At 38.4% G+C, this 21,760-nt stretch overlaps 1 protein-coding gene across 1 annotated transcript in view; it reads right to left on the reverse strand.

The window, feature by feature from the left end:
* Positions 1–20,247, reverse strand: part of CFAP36 (cilia and flagella associated protein 36) — a 30,112-nt gene extending 9,865 nt beyond the window's left edge. Inside the window, exons 1-5 of the mRNA XM_047782049.1 lie at positions 19,924–20,247; positions 16,167–16,231; positions 15,514–15,615; positions 5,394–5,508; positions 1,361–1,448 (exon numbers count right to left, since the gene is read on the reverse strand). Coding sequence (XP_047638005.1) covers positions 1,361–1,448; positions 5,394–5,508; positions 15,514–15,615; positions 16,167–16,231; positions 19,924–20,035 — 482 coding nt within the window. The 5' untranslated portion in view covers positions 20,036–20,247. The remainder of the gene's footprint in view (positions 1–1,360; positions 1,449–5,393; positions 5,509–15,513; positions 15,616–16,166; positions 16,232–19,923) is intronic.
* Positions 20,248–21,760: the final 1,513 nt, after the last annotated feature.

Here is a 21,760-nt window from a genome sequence, read left to right on the forward strand (position 1 = left end):
TGATGAGATCTATTTCTTCCCTCATTCTAGTTTTTCCATGGTGTCTGGCATCTCCTGATGCCATTACACCAAAGCCCTATCAACTTTTGTAAACTGCTCATGGAAACAGCCAAGTCAGCTGTCACACATGCTCATAATTAAGCGCCACTGCTTATACAGTAGCACACCCCTCTCAAAAGCCTGCAAAAAATAAAATCTAAAAGGACAAAGCAAAAAAACAAACAAACAAAAAAAAAAAGTACAAGGCTGATCAGTCTTCAAACCACCAATCAACCAAGAGAAGCAACCAGTACGTGTCAAAATGCTAGAAGTCCTCTAAATCTATTACCAAATATCCTTAAATCTTCAAACCTGTAAACTCAAAGTACTCTGTGTGATCTCAGGCTCCCATGCGCCTCTACTGAGGAAAGAAAGATCTGGCAGGAAAAGGGCTAGGTTCAACTGCAGACCTGCTTCCCTCCCCACAACCATTCAAATCCCCTGAAATTAAGCACTAAATCCTAAAGCTCCTTCCATAGTCCCTCACTAGGCCCATTCTCCTATCCACCATCCTGCCTGTCCTTCCTCCTTTTGTGGAACTGGAGACAAGCTGGGTAGGTGGGAGGACTACAGAAAGCTAGAAGATGGTCATAAATGTGAAGACAGCTGCAGAGGTAGGGCTCCCAAAGGCCCAGGCCCCATTCTGACACAAGACACAGTAGCTGCAGGTGTCCAGTATCCTTTGGCTTAAACCTATGCATTCCCATAGATTTAAATATTAGATGCTGCAATTATCCCTCCCTTCTAAAACTCCCATGTGGGTCAGGGGACAACAGGCCCAAAGGACCAAGGAACAATCCCCTTTAGTGGGCTGCACATTCCGTGTTAGGCATTTGGCTAAGAATCATGTAACTGAGGCAAGAAAGGGACCAGCAAGGAGTTGGCTGTTTGGTCTGGGGAGTCCCACTGTCCAAATTTCTGCTGTGAGACACCAGGCATGAGCCTCCACTAATACTGGGATCTAGAAGCCACAGACTCTCCTGTTCAGCTCAGGACACCACACTTCTTTTCAGCCATCAGGCTGGGTGTACTGCATCTTGTTCCCATTGATGGCTAGTCTCCTATTCTCATGGTGGGGGTGGAGAAAGACCCTCCCATTTGGGCTGATCTAGTATGAGTCATCTGAAAATCATTTTTTCTGTCCATTAAAAAATGTAATACATACATAGTTACAAACAAAATGATAAATCATTTTCATGGTGTTTAGGACAGAATTTAGATATTTTACTGGTTCACAGTATTTTGGGGGTAAAAAGCACATCTATAGAGCATTATATAATATTACTAATGATATATTCAAAAAATAATTTAAAAGGCATACCTAAGAACTTCCCTCAGGATTTTCATCTCTTCCTGTTCAAGGTCACTGACCACATCAGAACCATCTGTTAAGCAGTCAGGTAATACACCTGTTCAAAACCAAAGACCACACAAAAGAATATCAACTCAACTGAAAACATTTATTTCTCACTACTCTACTTCATCAAGAACTACAAATTAGGAGTTCCCATCCTGGCTCAGTGGAAACAAATCTGACTTGCATCCACGAGGACATAGGTTTGATCCCTGGCCTTGCTCAGTGGGTTAAGGATCTGGTGTTGCTGTGGCTGTGGGGTAGGCTGGCAGCTGCAGCTCTGATTCAATCCCTAGCCTGGGAACTTCCATATGCCATACCTGTGGCCCTTAAAAAAATAAATAACAACAATACTATATGACAATAGATATTAATTAATATAAGCTATTATCTTCTTCTTTTTTTTTTTTTTTTGTCTTTTTGAGGTCTGTATCCACGGCATATGGAGGTTCCCAGGCTAGGGGTCAAATAGGAGCTGTAGTTGCCGGCCTATGCCAGAGCCACAGCAACGCGGGATCCGAGCTGCATCTGTGACCTACACCACAGCTCATGGCAAGGCTGGATCCTTAACCCACTGAACAAGGCCAGGAATCGAACCTGCAACTTCATAGTTACTAGTCGGATTCATTAACCACTGAGCCATGACAGGAACTCCCTAAGCTATTATCTTCTATAATCAGATACTATAAAGGACATACCACTGAAATCATTAAGCTCCTAATAATGAAACTATTATTCATTAGTATTATTATTCTCATCACTATCATTCTTATTCTCAAAATTATCCCTTAGATGGGAAAAGAGTTTATGAAACAAAATATAAAATACTTTAACTGAAACAGTATGTTAATAATCATCCATACTACAACAAATGCTTGATACATGCAAAAAAATATGGTGCTAAGCACTTAGGGGACTACAAAGATAAATAATCTCTGTCCTCAGAGCTTCTATTCAGATATTGATTGGGCTAATAACTATAAACCAGGGCAGTACCAACTTTGGCCCAAGGCAAATAGTAGTTCACGACAAGTAATTTTACATATTGGTTTAATTTACTTTATTACCCATAACTTCCTGATAAGCAGGCAGACTAGTAATAAGTGTTCTGTTTTTATCTATAATTATTATATTCCCAAAACATTAACAGCATGTCCCTTAATTTTTACCTTCCATTTCTTTATCCAAATATGACTATGGGATTTCGGATCTGCCCTAAATTAAAGTGGCTTTATTATTCTAATCCCCTTGATGTTTAAATGCATTTTTAATTAAACTTTTTATTTTGAGGTAATTGCAGATTCACATGCAGTTGTATGAAATAGCACAGAGAGATGTTATGCACTCTTTCTCCACTTTCCCCCAATGATTACATCTCACAAAACTACAGTACAGGATCACAACCATAAAATTGACATCTATGCAACTCACTGATCTTAGGTGAATTTTTGCTCAGTCAAAAGCTATACCATTATTCCCCTATTAATCTTTTCAAGGAAACATCAAAAACTAAGGAAAGAGTACCACAACAGTATACAATACTTCAAAACCATCAAAATAATGCTCTGATTTGCATTTTCCCCAAATTGTTTGATAGAAGAATCCAGAGAGCCTCTGAATTTTTCTCACACAAACATTCTGCAATTTTGAGTACAATCAAGATCTCTTTAAGGTACTTTCCCCTGGATTTATGTTAAGCAAAACTCTTAAATACAAGTATTAAAAATTTCATGGCAGAAACTAAGGATTAGTTTATGTTTAAATGTAAGCAAACTGTCTCAGCCTGTGGTTTGACAGCAGCATTATTCCACATCATTCCCCTCATCCTCCCTTGATAATATAAGCCATATGTGTGCAGTTACCAGGCAGCCAAGCAGGGCCCTATCCCATCCCACAAGAGTGACTCATGTTAAACCAATCATAATGGTCTCATTCCCCCTGTCAGAGGGTTTAAAAAAGGCATGTGACCTCAATCCTGACCATAATAGGACTTGAAGGGAAAACTCCTGGGGGGCTTCCATGAAAGTGTTGTCTTGCTAGCAAAAAGAGATATACACGAAGAAACATCCCTTTCCTTTATGAGATATTGTTGAGTGTGCATTCTAAGCAACTATAGTGCAGTCACGAGAGAAGATCCTGAGAATGGCAGAGTATAAAGATGGAGAGTGTCACAGTCCTTGATAACATCACTGAGCCACCAAATTAACCAACCCTGGACTTGGCTTTCTTCTCTCCCTTCCTCCAGACAGCTTGTTCTATGAGAAGATAATTTCTTATTGCTTACGCCATTTTCACCCAGCTGATACAAACTATGTGTACCTGTTCTCTTTTAATTAAAATCTAATTGTTTCCAATTAAATTCCAAACTTAAAACTATAAGTGTCAATATCAAGTTCACTATTTTTTTAATCAAAACTGATCCCCTGGAGTTCCCGTCATGACACAGTGGAAATGAATCTGACTACGAACCATGAGGTTGCGGGTTCAATCCCTGGCCTTGCTCAGTGGGTTAAGGATCCAGCATTACCATGAGCTGTGGCGTAGATCACAGACGTGGCTCGGAGCTGGCATTGCTGTGGCTGTGGTGTAGGCCGGCAGCTACAGCTCTGATTAGACCCCTACCTGGGAACCTCCATACGCCACGGGTGTGGCCCTGAAACAAAAAAAAAGACAAAAAAACAAAACAAAACTGATCCCCCAAAACAATTTTAAATAGCTTAAAATAATTACTCAAAATTGCTATCCCAGAGGTCAGAATAAAGCATAGTTGTAGGAAAACACAAGAGAAAAGGATTTTATGGGAGAAAAACAAAGAGAAAGAGACTGTTTTCCAAACTTATTTACACCAGAGCAACAGCACAATGTCATGCATTGTTCAGGGTTAAGGTAGTGTTACCTCCTACCCACAGACAACGTCTCCCTTACCTGCTGTGAAATACCTTTTATGATTTTAGGGAATAGTTATGATGGTGGTTGGCTCTAAGGGAGAGTCTCTCTACTCACATGAGACAAATGAGAGAAGAATCCACAAGGGCCCTGCAACATTCTAATGTTTGCCCTACAACAGAAGCCCTATTGTTGCATGTTCCAGATCCTTAAAAGCAAATAGTACAACTAAACTATAGCTCTCATATCTTCAAGAAACAATCAAAGAAAAGGCCCTGCTGCCAAACCATTAGAGAGTATAGGCATATTGGTGGCAATCTACTGAGCACGGGAACACACAGGTATAAGGTCAGCAGAGTGAGAAATGGGAAACCGAGATAGGCATCTGGGTTGGAAAGAAGATAGTATAATAACAAGAAGTATGTGTAGAAACTCTGATGTTTTGAGTCAAGATGTCAAATATGGTTCACGTACACAGGAAAGGAACAAAAGCAGGAAGAGCTAGACAGAAACTGAAAAGCCAAAGGGGGTTGGTGGGGTTTGAGTACCTGTTTTCTCTTCCACCTGATGGTGGCACAATCCTAGCTGCCCTTGCCCTAGTTCGCAGTGCAGTCCCAGGACCAGCAGCTTGAGCATGAGCTAGGAACCTACTACAAAAGCAAAGTATTAGGTCCCAACCCAGACCTACTGAATCAGAAACTGGGAGACAGCCATATGCATTTCAACAAGTTCTCCAACTGCCTCTAACGCTTGAGAACCACTGTTTTCTACAAAGGTCCTGATAATAAGCTGGAAGAGCAGTCACAGTCTCTCAACTGTAACTATAACGGTGACCATTCAAAAAGATGGAATTTCATAAAATCAATGGCGGGGCAGAAAAATCAAGCTATCTGAAACCTAAAACAATAATTCAAGTTCTGGCCTGCTTTCTAGGAGATGTCAAACACTCAGTGTTTGTCAAATCAGGAAGTTTGCACTCATATCTCCTAAGTCAGCAACAGACTTTCAAACTTGAAATAAATTTATACAAGGCAGCTTCAATAAGACCGTATTAGTTGAAACTGCTACCAAAAAACTGCATCTGGCACTTGGATTTCTACATTCAACATCTTACCATTTCTTTCTTGAATTATCCGAATGGCTTGCAGCTGCATTTCAATGTTTTTCTGGACCATCATCGCTTTAAAGATAGTAAAATCTTCTGCTGCCAACACAGGTTGCAAAATGGCCTGTGGAAAGAAGTCTGGAAGTTAAATGAAGACAGAAATTTTAAAACTATTTCCCACATACTCAAATCATTTCCACTACAAAAGGTATATTAATTCAAGAATGCTGCATTGTTATTTACGACTAGATGACTCAAAAGGACAATTTTAAGATTTTATTCTAAAAGCCTTTTTTAGGAGTTCCCGTCTTGGTGCAGCAGAAACGAATCCGACTAGGAACCACGAGGTTTCGGGTTCGATCCCGGCTTCTTCACTCAGTGTGTTAAGGATCAAGCATTGCCGTGAGCTGTGGTGTAGGTCGAAGACGCGGCTCAGATCTGGCATTGCTGTAGTTCTGGCATAGGCCAGCAGAAACAGCTCCAATTCGACCCCTAGCCTGAGAACCTCCATATGTGGCAGGTGTGGCCCTAAAAAGACAAAAGACAAAAAATTTTTTAAAAAGCCTTTTTTAAAGTAGGGTCCACAAGAAGCCAATATTCCCAATCCCCAGGCCTCCAGGAAGCTAAGGCAGATAGTGATACCTTTTCAAAATAAGCCAGTGCTGAGCAACTCTGAAAAATAATACAGGAACTGGGCTTACTTTTTCAGTTACCACTTCAGTACCTGGATTCATTTTTCAGCCAATATGATATCTGATGGTTTAGATTCTGTCAACCTGAAATTTACTGTTTAATGATAAATCAGTAACTACAAAACTATCCCTTAATTAATAAAATTTCCAAATTAAATAAGAGTAAATCCCTAAAAATGGAATCTGGAAAGTAAGTGTAATGTGGTAGGAGTAATGTGAGAATATAGCTATAGTAGTCCTATAGGCAGAAAGTTTCATGGAAGAGGTAGAGTTAGAAATTAGGATGTGAAATCTTTTTCAGTATGAAACAAAAGTAAAATAAATTAAGAAAAAACACTACAGGTATCTACCCTAGAGTATCCAAATTAACACTCTCTTAGCTATCAAACACTATTGCTATATCAAAAAGCAAATTCCCAAGCTAATCAGCAAGAAGTAGAATAAGATCTGAAATGCATGAAAACCCAAAAGAAAACACTTAGATCTTAGTCACCTTACTAAAATCTTATTTCAAGCTTTACATGATATTCATGGAAAAGCTGACCACAGGAATCATGCAGAGGCAGCAAAGGGCGCCTTGTTCATAAGGCAGGGAGCAGCAATAACATCAAAGACACATCTCAACAAATGCTCCATCAAAGAACTCTAGGCAAAGAGATGAGTCCTTCTTGCAGCAATCAGCTCACATCCTAGACAATGGCAGTATATCAAAACAAAATAAAGTGCAAAAGCAGCTCTCTGTGACATTTATAAGACGTCATCTGTAGTAAAAAAGATGGAGTTTCTTTACCCTTAGTCACATATACTGTTCAAAAGGCCCAGGACAAGGGATGGAAAATAGGCTTCATTTGTATTTAACTGAAGGTTGCAGCCCAAGGACCAGCACTAAAGACAACTGTAGGCAGCCTCTATAATGGAGTCATTCTCTCTGGTCTGCTGGGGCCCCTTTATGGGATTATACCGCCACAAAAGTTTGTTCTGGGCCTTCTTAGTAACATCAAGTACTCTATCCTTGTCACTAAAAAGCGTTTGAAGGACACTGCTACTGATGGAAATGTGTCCACTGGAGCTGTGAGCAAGGCAGTGTTTGAGCTGATTCTTAGTTTTAATGCAGGGCTTCTCTAAGGGTGTTCCTGACCCACCTAAGAAATTCAGGAAAGAGGGAATGTTAAATGAATATTCCTGAGCCCTGCCTTGGACATAATTAATCTAAATTTCTGAAGGATGGGTGCCCATTATCTCCCCAGATAATTCTTACAACATTAAATTTGAGAACCACTGATACATTACGGGGGGGGGGGGGGGAATAAAGGCCTTGATATCAAAGCTTACTTTCAGCTTAAGCATGCACCTGCTGTGTGACCCTGGACATATCATTTAAAAATGTCTTTGGGCATCAGTTTCTTCATCTGCAAATTTGTATAATAACAATAAAGTATTTTGTTGATTCTAAGACTCCATAGATTACCAACGTACCAATAAAAAAGGAAAAAACCTTGCCTGCCAATTACAACATGCCAACAATTATAAAATCCATTCTCATTTCAGAGATATTATGAAGAAAACTGTCCATTATAGCATGAAGGAAATATAGTAATAACTTTCTGACTGGGTGTTAGAATTAAACAGGGTGAGAAAGCACTTTTTAAACTGAAAAGTCCTATAAACGCAATTCTTCTGGGCCTTTTGAGGCTGGTTAAATATCAAACTGGTATGCTAAACCTAACAACTTTATAGCAGATGGGCTCTTAGGGTCCAAGGAAATGGATCACTGCTCTCCTAAGAGCTTCCAATAAAGGCAATTAGCGGAACTGAATACAAAAATTACTCCAAAAAGCCTAGCAAGAGGGTTAAAAACAACAACAATCTCAAGTACCCTTAAAATTAATTGAAATGTCAAACTACTTTGAAAGAAGACAATGAGGTAAAGCAAATGTGATGTTATATATGTTTGAGAAAAGCACATTGATGAAAAAAAAATGAACAATGTCTTTAAGAATCTGACTTAAGTGAGTTTCTGAAACATATAAACATGTTCACGCTTAGCCTAACATTACCCTATTATTACCTTTGCTTGAAGTTTTGAAAGGTTTAAGTGATTTCATGCATTTATGCTGCTTCATTAATATATTCGCAAGGAGAAATATATAAATTCATTATTATAGTTGAAAACTTCAGTGATGGACAGACGCAGTAGGTGGAAAATCAGTAAGGACATAGTTGAACTGAACAGCACATTCAGTCAACTGAACCAAAGTGACAGTTCTCCAACTACAGAACGATCTTCTCAGGTTCACATGGAACAGTCACCAAAAGAGACTGCATTCTGGGCCATAAAATACACATATCTAAAGAAACTTAAAAGAATAGGAACACACAAAGTATAGTCTCAGATCACAACAGAGTTAAACTAGAAAACAATAACAGGAGTTCCGTCGTGGCGCAGTGGTTAACGAATCCGACTAGGAACCATGAGGTTGCGAGTTCGGTCCCTGCCCTTGCTCAGTGGGTTAACGATTCGGTGTTGCCGTGAGCTGTGGTGTAGGTTGCAGATGCGGCTTGGATCCCGCGTTGCTGTGGCTCTGGGGAGGGCTGGCAGCTACAGCTCTGATTCGACCCCTAGCCTGGGAACCTCCATATGCCGCAGGAGCAGCCCAAGAAATGGCAAAAAGCCAAAAAAAAAAAGAAAAAAAAAACAGTAACAGAACAACGGCTAGAAAAACCTAAAATGCATGGAAATTAAACACATTTTCAAACAGCACACAGGTCAGAGAAGTAGTCTTAAGAGAATGTTTAAAAAATATTTCTAACTAAATGAAAATAAAAATACAACTTATCAAAATTTGTGGGATGTAGCAAAAGTAGTGCTTAGAGGAAAATGTAAAGAGTTGAAGCATATAGGAGTTCCCGTCGTGGCGCAGTGGTTACCGAATCTGACTAGGAACCATGAGGTTGCAGGTTCGATCCCTGGCCTTGCTCAGTGGGTTAAAGGATCCGGCGTTGCCCTGGGCTGTGGTGTAGGTTGCAGACACGGCTCGGATCCTACATTGCTGTGGCTCTAGCGTAGGCTGGTGGCTACAGCTCCTATTTGACCCCTAGCCTGGGAACCTCCACATGCCTTGCGAGCGGCCCTAGGTAAAGCAAAACAAAACAAACAAACAAACAAAAAAAGTCTCTATTAAAAAAAAAAAAAAAAGAGTTGATGCATGTAATAAAAAAGAAGAAATATCGAACATCAATAATCAAAGCTTCCACTGCAGGATCTTCAAAAAGAGCAAATTAATGCCAAAGTAAGCATTAAGAAAAAAAATCAGAGAAGAAGTAATGAAATTGAAAATAGAAAATGAATAGAGAAAAATCAACAAAACTACAAGTTACTTCTTTGAAAACATCAATAAAACTGAGATGCCTCTGGCCAGGTTAGATCAAAAAAGAGAAGGCATAAATTACTAATATCAGAAATGAAAGAGGGACATCACTACAGAGTCTATGGACTTAAAAGGATAATAAAGAAATATTATGAACATCTATTATGGCCACAAATTTGATAACCTAGATAAAATGAACCAACTCCCTGAAAAAAACAATCTGCTAAAACTCATAGAAAAAAAAAAAAAGACAATCTGAATACATCTATATCTATTAAAGAAATGTAATCAGCAATTAGCAACCTTTCAAAACAGAAAGCACCAGGGCAAGCCGGCTTCACTGGAGAATCTAGCAAACATTTAAGGAAGAAATTATACCAATTCAACACCAAAAAAAATATAACATTTTGAAGAAAAGTTACTGATACATGTTATTTCTCAAAAGAACAATGATTAAATATTTATTTGCAGAAGTTCAATAGGTGGGAAGGAAAGTAAAACTGTTTATTCACAGATGACATGACTATCTGTAGAAAGTCTCAAAGCATCAATTTAAAAAATTCCTAGAACTAATAAGTTAATTATAGTAAGGTTGCAGGATACAGAGTTACTATACAAAGGGTAATTGCTTTCCAATATACCAGCAAGAACCATTAGAATCTGAAATAAAAAACCCATACCATTTATATTAGCACCACAAAAAAAGCAGTACTTAGGAATAAATCTTACAAAATATGCACAAGATTTGAGGAAAACTAAAAAATTCTAATGAAAGAAATCAAAGTTGATCTAAATAAATGGAGAAATTGTCTGTGTTCACATATAAGACATCGTTAACATGTCAGTTCTTCCAAATTTGACCTGCAGATTCATGCAGCCCCAATCAGAAACCCAACAAATTACTTGTGGATATCAACAAATGGATTTTGAAATTTCATGGAAAGGCAAAAGACCTAGAATAGCCACACAATATTGAAAAAGAAAAAAGTCAGATGACTGACACTACCTGACTTGAAGACTTACTATAAACTGCAATAATCAAGATAATATGATATTGGTGAAAGAATAGAGAAATAGATTAATGGAAGAGAATAGAACCCAAAATAGACTGACCAACACACAGTCAACAAACCTTTGACAAGGGAACAAAAGTAATCCAGTGAAGAAAGGATCATCTGGAGTTTCTGTTGTGGCTCATCAGAAACAGCCCAACTGGTATCCATGAGGATGCAGGTTCCATCCCTGGCCTCACTCAGTGGGTTAAGGATCCAGCGTTGCCATGAGCTGTGGTATAGGTCACAGATGCGGCTTGGATCCCACATCGCTGTGGCTGTGGCATAGGCCAGCAGCTGCAGCTCTGATTGGACCCCTGGTCTGGGAACCTCCATATGCTACAGGTTTGGCCCCAAAAAGACAAAAAAAAAAAAAGAAAAAAGAAAAGAAAGAAAGAAAACAATGAGATGTCACTACCTATTAGAATGGCTAAAATCCAAAAAGCTGACAATACCAAGTGTTTCTGAAGATATGGAGCAACAGGAATTCCCATTCATTGCTGGTGAAGATGTAAAATGATACAGCTACTTTAGAAGAGAATCTGGCAAATTCTTACCAAGCTAAAGCTAATCTTAACATATGATCCAGCCATCTTGCTCTTAGGTATTTATCCAATTGAGTTGAAAATATTATGTCCACACAAAAACCTGAATATGAATATTTACAGTGGCTTTATTCATTATTGCCTAAGACTGGAGCCACCAAAATATCCTTCAAAAGGTTACTGGATACATCCAATATCCAATGGTGGTAAATCCAATATAATGGAATATTATTCAGCAATAAAAAGAAATGAACTATTAGAGTCCCTTCGATGGCTCAGTGGGTTAAAGATCTGTTATTGTCACTGTTGTGGCTCATGTTGCTGCTTTGGCGTGTGTGATTCCTGATCCAGCAACTTCCACATACCACAGGTGGAGCCAACAAAAAAAGAGAGAAAAGAAACAAACTATCAAACAGTGAAAAAATGTGGAAGAACCTTAAATTCATATTTTTTGGTGAAAGAAGCCAGTCTGAAAAGGCCACATACTGTATGATCCCAATTACATAACATTCTGGACAAGGCAAAACTAGAGAGAAAGTAAAATGAACAGTAGCTGCCAGGGGTTTGGGAAAGGATAAAAAAGACAAATATTTGGAACATGAGATTTTTAAGGCAGTGAAACTTTTTTGTATGATACTGCAAATGGTGGATACATGACATTATGTATTTGGCAAAATCCACAGAACTGTACAACACAGTGAACCCTAATATAAACTATGAACTTTACTTAATAATAATGTATCAACATTGGCTCACCAACAAATATACTACACTACTTCACTTCGGTTATAAAAAGGAAAAATATACTAAACTAATGAAAGATATTAATAAAAAGGGAGGATACATTAACTGCTCAAGTTTCTGAAAACATAAAAATGATCTAAAAGTAGTCTATTAATTTGTTAAATCTTACTAGCACTCACCAAAAAATATTAATTATCTTGTGTGTATTTTCAGAAAATAAAAGTAAAACCTCATATGTAATCTTTTCAAGGATATAAATTATTGGGGGAAAAAAGCATAATTTTCCCACATTACCATTGTTACATAACAAATGTTTCTGAAAGTGTTAATTTCTATCTTACGAAAGTGAAAGCAAATCAAGTAAAAAAATGAAAATAAAAGCAAAAAATACTCCTTGTCTCTTGCCATATAGAAGTCCCTGGCTTTTGAAATACACAGAAATCAATGATGAGCTCTATTTGCACCAAAAAAATAACAGGCAATGAAGGAAGGCACTTTTGTCTATACCAATCAGAAAATATCACAAAATCACAAAATCAACTGAACACAACTGAAATAGTAAATATCTCAATATTTATTATATTATCATATTTTTCTGAACTCTTTAAAAAGATATCCTAATTCACAAGATTTTTTGAGAACCACACAGATAGAACAGAAAAACCTGCTCTTAAAATGTTGTTGTTGGTAGTGGTGTTTTTAAACTAGAGTTCTTCATCTAATGCACTCTTTGCTTTCCTGCTGAATTTAATACACAAAGAATATGCCAGGACCAATGGTCTAGGTCTAATGATGACCAAACCAGGGTGAAAACAATTTTGCAAGTCTGCTTCAGCAGTACAGTTCAATGAGAGGGAAGCTGGAAGCTGTTTTTAAAAATCAAAATCAAACCAAACCAAAACAAAATAAAAAGGACCTTCCCTAAGCTACCCTGGGCGAGCAACTGGTTTCATAAATCCATTCTGAGGTACCCTATATTAGCATAATGGATCAGCATTCTGATCTGTATCTATAAAAATTAGATTATTGCTGCAAAGCAGTAAATAGCATGTTTTGGGCTGCTGTCCTGGTAATGGTGATGGCCTTGTACTGATTTAATCGTGTTGCTATCAGTATCTGGAGCTAAGAGTTTGCTCCAGAAGAGAATAAAGCTAATTAGTCCATATGAGGATTGAATACATGACCCTGGCCTAATTACTACACTGCTAATCAACATCAAAATAGCTACCATTAATTAGGAAGTGCTTCCATTTATAGATCATCTTATATGTGTCAGGTATTGTGCTAAATGCTTTATGAACATTTATGAACGTTACTGCTTAAATTTTGCAAAAATCTTCCAAAGTAGATAGTATCCTTATTTTAGAGATGTAGAAACAGAATCAGAATGGATAAGAAAAGAAAACTGGGAGTTCCCGTCGTGGCTCAGTGGTTAACAAATCCGACTAGGAACCATGAGGTTGCGGGTTCAATCCCTGGCCCTTATCAGTGGGTTAAGGATCTGGCATTGCCGTGAGTTATGGTGTAGGTCACAGAGGCTACAGAGGCTCGGATCACAAGTTGATGTGGCTGTGGTATGGGCCAGCAGCTACAGCTCTGATTAGACCTCTAGCCTGGGAACCTCCATATGCTGAAGGAAGCAGCCCTAGAAAAGACAAAAAAAAAGAAAAAAGACAGAAAGAAAGAAAACTGTAAAATAACTTTGTCCACGGTAAATGAAAGACCTAGGACTCAAATCTAGGTCTATCTGTGTCAAAAGGCTTGCCTCCTTGTACTATTCATCAACCCCAAATCAATAGGTGCTGTATAATAAGAACAAAAGAGAAAGATGTTTTACTCTTGATTTCAAAACAATATTTTAAAATTCTGAACATCTTCATTCACAAAGTTATCCTGATAATGAAAACAAAAGATGGATATATCTACTATTTCTGTGAACATCTTTTTTCACAAAATAACTCAGATTCATTCAGAATGGCTTAATTAAGAGGTTGACAAATATTAACCAAAGCAGGAAATATTCCTGAAAGACAAGGAAAATAAAAACAAATACCAATGTCTTAAAAGAAATTGAAGGGAGTTCCCATCGTGGCTCAGTGGTTAAAGAATCTGACTAGGAACCATGAGGTTGCAGGTTCAATCCCTGGCCTTGCTCAGTGGGTTAAGGATCTGGCGTTGCCTTGAGCTGTGGTGTAGGTCGAAGACGAGGCTCGGATCCTGCGTTGCTGTGGCTCTGGCATAGGCCAGCAGCTACAGCTCTGATTAGACCCCTAGCCTGGGAATCTCCATATGCCGCAGGTGCAGCCCTAGAAAAGACAGAAAGACAAAAAGAAAAAAAAAATTGAAATATGAGTTAATGGTATTTTTCAATAAGTTCTTCAAAGCAGACTTGTAAGAATAGCAGACTATAATACAAAGAAATTGAATTTAATTGAAAGCGCAAAAACGCTCAGTGAGGTAGAAAGAGTGCTAGTCTGACTAGAGGAATCAGGAAAGCTGCATTACAGCAGCCCTTAATGATAAGACAGATTTCTGTAGGTAAGGAAAGGATGAAAGGGTAAGGAAATAGCGGCTGAACAATCCAGGTTAAGGGGATACTATGAGCAAAGCCAGGTGCATGGATGCTTACAAAAGCAAGTGGCCAGAATGACTCTAGTATATAACGTGTTGGAGAACTACAGCAGGAGAAGGCTTAATTTGGGGTCACATCATAGAAATCCTCGCTATCATCTCACTAAGGAATTACAGTTTATTTGGTAGAAGATGAAAAGCTAAAGCAACTTCTTGAGAAGGCTATTTGGGTAGTAGTGACAGATGCCTATACTCAATATCTGAGCAGCAGCTCTGGGTTGGTATCCTGACTCTGTTACTCACTTAGCTATAGACCTTATTCTAGTTCCTTAATACATCTGTGCGTTAGTTTGCTCATTTCTAAATGGAAATAAAATAGCACCAATTTCTCAAGGGTTTTCAAGAAGATTAAATGAGATAATACATGTCAAGTGTTTAAAATAGCAGCTGGAGTTCCCACTGTGGCTCAGAGGTAACGAGCCCGACTAGTATCCATGAGGATATGGGTTCGATCCCTGGCCTGGATCAGTGGGTTGAGGATCTGGCCTTGCCATGAGCTGCGGTGTAGGACATGGACATGGCTCTGATCCTGTGTTGCTGTGGCTATGTCATAGGCTGACAGCTGCAGCTCGGATCTGACCCCTAGCCTGAGAACCTCTGTACACCACAGATGCGGCCCTAAAAAGTAAAAAATAAATAAAACAAACAGCAGCTAACATGAGCCCTCAGTAAATATTCCTTATAAATATACACAAGATCTACTTCAATCCAGTACTGGAGAACTAGTGAGACAATAAAATTAGTTCTAAGAGAAGAAAGCCCCAGGAACTGTGCATTATGTACCTACTAAGATTAAAAAAGGGGCAACTGCAAAATTGTCAGAGATCTACATAAATAAAACAGTAGTCTGCATAAAGTCTTAGTCTATTATAGCTCTGAGTTCAGAAAGTTCCTTTTTAATACCACCAATTCATTAATACCTCAAATCATCATTTCTCTAAGCAGTTATAAAAAAGAATCCGTAAGTGATAAATTGGTTTTTAACTCTTACAATGTCTAGAATATTGTACTCTGACAATCAAACATAGCAAATTTAAGTGAAACCCTGGGCATTTGGTTGAAATTATATATTAATAGGATAACTCAAAAGCAAAAACCTGTGAGGTATGGGTCTTTGCAAGAGGAGAAGTGCATGCTTCTTGAAACTGATCTTCATTAATTCCAATTTCTTTGAGGTAACTTTCTAACAGCTTTTCAACCTAAAAAGAGAAAGTTTAACTTTTGTAATTCACATAGAAAAATTCCAAATGAGTTTTCACACTGAGTTTAGAAAAGTATAATCAAATGTTGGTTTGCAATTATTAATCTACATAAAATCATATGGCAGCAACAATACAAAAAGTACAAATTTTTGCAGAGAGTCAAATGAAATTTTATTTCCTTTACCAAAAATAATTTGTCAGAATAATGAAATTTGATGTGGTATAATTCCTCTGCCACCCAAAGGCATTTTTTAAAATCTCAAGACAACATGGCTAAATTAACAATTAGCTCTTCCCTGGATACATCAGCAGAATAAAAATAAAATTTAAAGATCAATGCTAGATCCCTTAAAATAGTCCTAAATCCATTCCTCATATACTAGTGAAATAATAATGAAATGCACAGAGAACCCTTGGAGTCTGATGCAACTGGTAGATTGGTTTTTTTTAATTAAGGAATTTTAATGAAAAAATCAATTTATTTAATTTAGAAAAGCTAGAATTAATATTAATCGAATTACATTTAAAATCAGATTAAAAATACTCACTAGTTCTTTGTATTCCTGATGAATCTCTGTATAGGTCAATTTGCTCTCTTCTTCATCATCAAAAACTAAATTTAAAAGTGAAATATTTAAATAAAAGTAAAATATTGCATAGTGTAAAAAAACCAAATCATTCAATTAATGCAAATATAAAAATCTACTCCATACATCTTACAAATAGAACTCTCATTCTTATAAACCAGCTCTTCACCTTTAAATTCTTTTCTTTTTTGCCTTTTTTTTTTCTGCTTTTTAGGGCCAAACATGGCATATGGAAGTTCCCAGGCAAGGGGTTAAATCAGAGCTGACTCAGAGGTGCAGCTGCCAGCCTACACCACAGCCATAGCCACATCAGTTTGGGAACTAAGCTGAATCTTCGACCTACACCACAGTTCAAGGCAATGCCGGATCCTTAACCCACTGAGCCAGGCCAAGGATTCGAACATGCATCCTCACAGATACTTGTCAGGTTGGTTACTACTGAGCCACAATGGGAAGTCCCTAAATTCTTGAATTTAAAAGTAAAGAGTGTGTACACGTACACACACACACACACGTGTTAATTATAAACATTTCTTTTCCTACTTAAGATCTACTTCACATGGAAGACAAATACTAATGTGCTACTCTTCAATCAATAATGTAAGGCAATAATTTCTTTATAAACTTTAAATGGAATATTATTATTAATAGTCTTTAAACATTAATTCCTGTTACAAAAGGTGTTCCGGATTATTTTATCACACTGGAACTTTGCTGATACAAATTTTACCGAAAGTTACCAGGTCTTTTTTGTTACATATAAATCAATAATGAAATTAAAATAAATAAAACCAAAACAAATGTACGAAACAATGTAGATTAGAAAGATACACATTCCCTCAAGAAGCTACAATCTGATTAGGGAGACAGGACAAATTCATTGTAATCAACTGTACTCCCCCCGCTTTTTTTAAATTTCCCTCTAAATGATCTTTTTTTTTTTTTCTTTTTTCTAAGGCCGCTCCCACGGCATATGGAGATTCCCAGGCTAGGGGTCTAATGGGTGCTATAGCCGCTGGCCTAGGCCAGAGCCATAGCAACAAGGGATCCGAGCCCCATCTGCAACCTACACCACAGCTCACAGCAACGTCAGATCCTTAACCCACTGAGCAAGGCCAGGGATCGAACTTGCAACCTCATGGTTCCTAGTCGGATTCGTTAACCACTGAGCCATGACAGGGACTCCTAAATGATCTTTCTAAAATGCAGAACTAACTCCTGTAATTTTCTATTTAAAACTCTTCAAAGACGGTTCTCTGCCTAGAGAATAAGTACAAAATGCTTAGCAGGCCAGACAAAACCTTCCAAGATTGGATCCCAAGCCTCATCTCCCACCACTCCAAAACCCAAACTTTACAAACTTAAAATACATAACTACTTGGCATACCACCAGATGTTAACACACAAGCTGCTTCAAAGCCCTATGCCTTTGCTCACACCCTTCTTAGATCTCTTTGCCTTTACCCCAGGCCCCCTTCTCCCAATCATTCTTCAAAACATTGCAAATGGTACATTCTCCATGACCTGCTACCCACTCCCAACTCCTAGGCTAGTTAGATTCCTTCCTCTGAACTCTTACAATACACAGCACTAGGTGCCTACCCTTATTATAATACCTGCTGCTTTACATTTAAATTCTATTTACCTGCCTGTCTTCTCCACCAAATTATAAACTTCTCAGGCACAAGGATTTATTTTATTCATCTTTCTATCCTCAGCTTTTCGCCCAAGGACATGCAATACATACTGAAGCAATTGTTGATATTACAAATTATTACAATAATTTTTAAATTATTTGAGGTGGAGACTAGAACATTGACAACCCAAAGTCAGTGAAATATAAATACTGCTATAAATACTGTTAGAAATACTGAAATATAAATACTGTTATAAATACTGTTATGTTTGTGTCCCTGGGATATTACCTCCATTTATCCTGGCTCTATATAACACTGGGCATACATGCAATACAGCAGCTACTTAAGCTGTTTTCAGTTAATTTTGAAGCCAAATTACTACATTACATGTTTATAAGGATGAGGATTACTGTTTCCCTGTAAAATTACACAATCAGTGTTATAACTAAGATGCAGCCTCTTTTGATGTTTGGGGATAAAAAGGACAATGTTTTGTTTTGTTTTTTTCCATTTCTGCATTTAGTTTCAGTGGGGCACATGGAATCAAAAGGTGACATAATTTCTTTTTTCTCCTAAATGAGGTCAGAATATCACAGGCTTCATCAGTCTCATAATAACATTACCTTCTTTAAAGGAGCATAAGTAAAAGTTACTTTGAACTTCCTTTTAAAATTACCTTTAAGAACAATACTTAATAAATACTATTTGAGGAGTTCCCCGTGAGTGGCTCAGCAGGTTAAGAATCCTACTAGTATCCATGAGAATGTGGGTTCAGTCCCTGGCCTTGCTCTGTGGGCTAAGGATCTGGCATTGCTGTAAGCTTCGGCCTAGGTCGCAGATGCAGCTGGGATCTGGCATTGCAATGATTGTGGCAAGGTCGGCAGCTGCAGCTCTAAAGTGACAGCTAGCCTGGGAACTTCCATATGCCGAGGGTGTGGCCATAAAAGAAAAAATACCATTTGAATTTTGTTCATGGCAATGAGAATGTAATGAAAAGATTCATATGCCAAAGTAAATTTCATCTTTACCAGATTCATAAAAACTTGGGATTAAAAGGGCTCTTAAAAGATCATCCAGGATAAATTGGATTCCCCTCTATAACTCCATTAAGTTGTTGTCATATTCATTCAAACACTGTCGGTGCCTGTGGAACCCATTACCTTCTGAGGCAAATGAATTGATCTGGGATACACTCTGTTAGGAAGCACTTCCTTCACAGAAATTTGTTTCCCTGTAGCTTGTACCCACTGACCCTAGCTCTATCTCACTGAACCTTACCAAAAAAAGTCTAATCTCTCCAATATAAGACAGATGCTCAAACGATTAATGGATATTACTACCCTTAAAGACTTGCCCACCTAAACAAGCATGATAACAGTTGGTAAGTATTCACATGACATCGCTTCTTGTTCCTTTTCCATGAATGGGCTCCAATTTATCTCTAAGAACTGAAGGCAAAATTCCAAGGGTGAACTGATAAGAACCTGGGGGCACCATTTCCTCAGAGGGAATGTTATGTCACGTTTATATACCTCATTTTTTTACAAGATACACCACCACCGCCCCCATTTTTGGTACAGCTGAAAGAGAGTTCAAAAGGGGGGCTGCAGGCCACTAGGATCATCAGCTCTGGGCCTTCTGGAGTAATCACATACCACTCCTACCCCACTCCCACTTTTTAGTCAATTGTTGGAACCAGAAGGAACTCAGGAGATAACTAAGGTCTCTCCTCCCAAGTCAATGGGGAAGTTGAAAAAGCCCACCCAAACATTGCATTTGCCCAAGGCAGAAAGGTGAAGGATAGGGTGGGAGGCCCAACAGAGGCCTCCCACAGGATTAAAGTCTAATGTTTTTCGGATGTGTCCTTGGGCCCAGGGAGTGAGGTATCTCGACCCCCGTTTTCATCCGTGAAGGAAAAGATGGGCGCAGTGATAGCAGTACATCCTAAAAACCAGCTCTAAACCTGGCTGACAAGAGTGGAGATCAGGGAGATGAGAGGTGGTTTGTGGTAACCATCTCTCTGCCAGCTGATTGTGTGAGAGAGGTGAGAAAGGATGGACGACTCGGGCTCTGGATTTTACCTTCACATTTCTGCTCCACAAAGTCCAAGATGGGGATGGACCAGTCCGGGCCTCGCAGGAAACCCGCAATGCTCTCCACCACCCATTCCACCTCGTCCTCTTCTGCAGCCATCCCGCGCCCACCCGGTGCCGCGGAGCACCAGGCCAGATCCCAGGAGCCTGTAAGGCCTTTCGGGTGCAGAGAGCGAAGAAGAAACAGGAGGAGAACCAGCTGCCCCCGCAATCTCCCAGCTGCCTAGAAGAAAGCTGCAAACCAGTTAACGTAATATGGTCGCTATGGCAACACGCGTAGTCTCCCCAGGCAGTAGCCCGGAAGTGAAGCCTCCTTTTTTGGAGCCTGCGCAACTCACAGTGTTGGCATTTGAAGAATGCTTCCGATTGGCTGGAAAGGAAGAGCAAGTCGAAAAGGTAGCCTTCTGCCCATTGGTCCAGAGTTGCTGGGGCCGAGAACAAATGTGTAGCCATTGGCTGGAGGTCCTAGAAGGCATGTTAATGTTCCCTCCCTAGTAGTGGCTTGGGACCAAAGCTTAGAAGTGGCGCTGTAAGGGCGCACCTGGTCCTCCCTGCAGAGGCTTCAGTTCACGGTTGTATCCCCACCCCTCAGTTCCGACCATTTTCAGACACACTAGCCCAGAAACGTTTGTAATTAAAGGGTTGTTTGAAAGTACAAACCCGAGCAAAGTAGCTCTGTAAGATTTGCTGATTGGCTCAGAAGTCAGCTTGCACCGTCTAGCTGCAGGTGGGTCTTTAAATTTTCTTAAGTAGATAGAAATAACTAGAATTAGATTTTCAAGAGCAAAGTCAAAGTGAATGTTACTTTAAACGAATTTCTGAGTAACCTAACCTTGTATTAAATAACAAGCTCTTGTTTTAGATTGGGGTCCTTTGTAGAATGGGTCTTCAAAGGTCATTGAGAGAGTACTTGGCGTCCCAAAATATTTTCAAATAACCTTATATGTATTTGCATAAACGGGGTCATATTATATGCAGCTATGAAACTTTGATCACTTAATATATAATCTTTTCTTGTAAACATATAAAACCATCATTTCTTTACAGCTACATAGTATCCTATAAACTACCGCCGCTTCAAGATATATGTATATGCATATATATTATGCATTATCTTATTTGGATGCATAGACGTGATTAGTGTGCAGGTTTTTTTCTTCCCTCTGTGGTGTTAGTGTACAATGCCATTTTTCACTTTTACAAACTGCTGAAATGAACATCTGTGTGTCTCTAAGAACTGTTGGTTTTATTGACTATTCCAGGAGATAGATTCTAGCAGAATTGCTAAATGAAAGACTATATATGCCTTGACTTACCCGACCAACCCTCGATTGCTAGATTAAATTACTTCAGCTTCTTAAATTCTTAAATAATTCTGTACTGAACATACTTTCACATGTTTTTGAACCCTCGTGTCATTACTTACTTTGAATAAATTCCCAAAGGAAAGGTTAGGCTCGGTAACCTATTTTTAAAGTCATTTTGAAAAAATATCTTTGCCAATCTACTACATTAAAATGGTACATAGTTTTAATTTGCATTTTTTAATTTGAAATTGAGAATTTATTTCATGTTAATTAGCCTTTGTGTTTCTTCCTGTGTTATTTTTTCATCTTTTGACCCTTTTTATTGGTATTTTTTTCTTAAAAAAAATCTTGGAAGAGCTTTTTATACATTATTATAAGGATTTTAACTCTTTGTGACATGTTGCAATGACATCTTTGTCATTTGTCTTTAACTTAGTTAAATGTGTCTTTTGCCATAGAGGAGTTTTATATTGTTTATGTAGACTTTAAATTGCAGACAGTAAGTTATTTTTCTTAAT

The sequence above is a fragment of the Phacochoerus africanus genome, chromosome 5, assembly GCF_016906955.1.
Source record: "Phacochoerus africanus isolate WHEZ1 chromosome 5, ROS_Pafr_v1, whole genome shotgun sequence".
Lineage (NCBI taxonomy): Eukaryota > Metazoa > Chordata > Mammalia > Artiodactyla > Suidae > Phacochoerus > Phacochoerus africanus.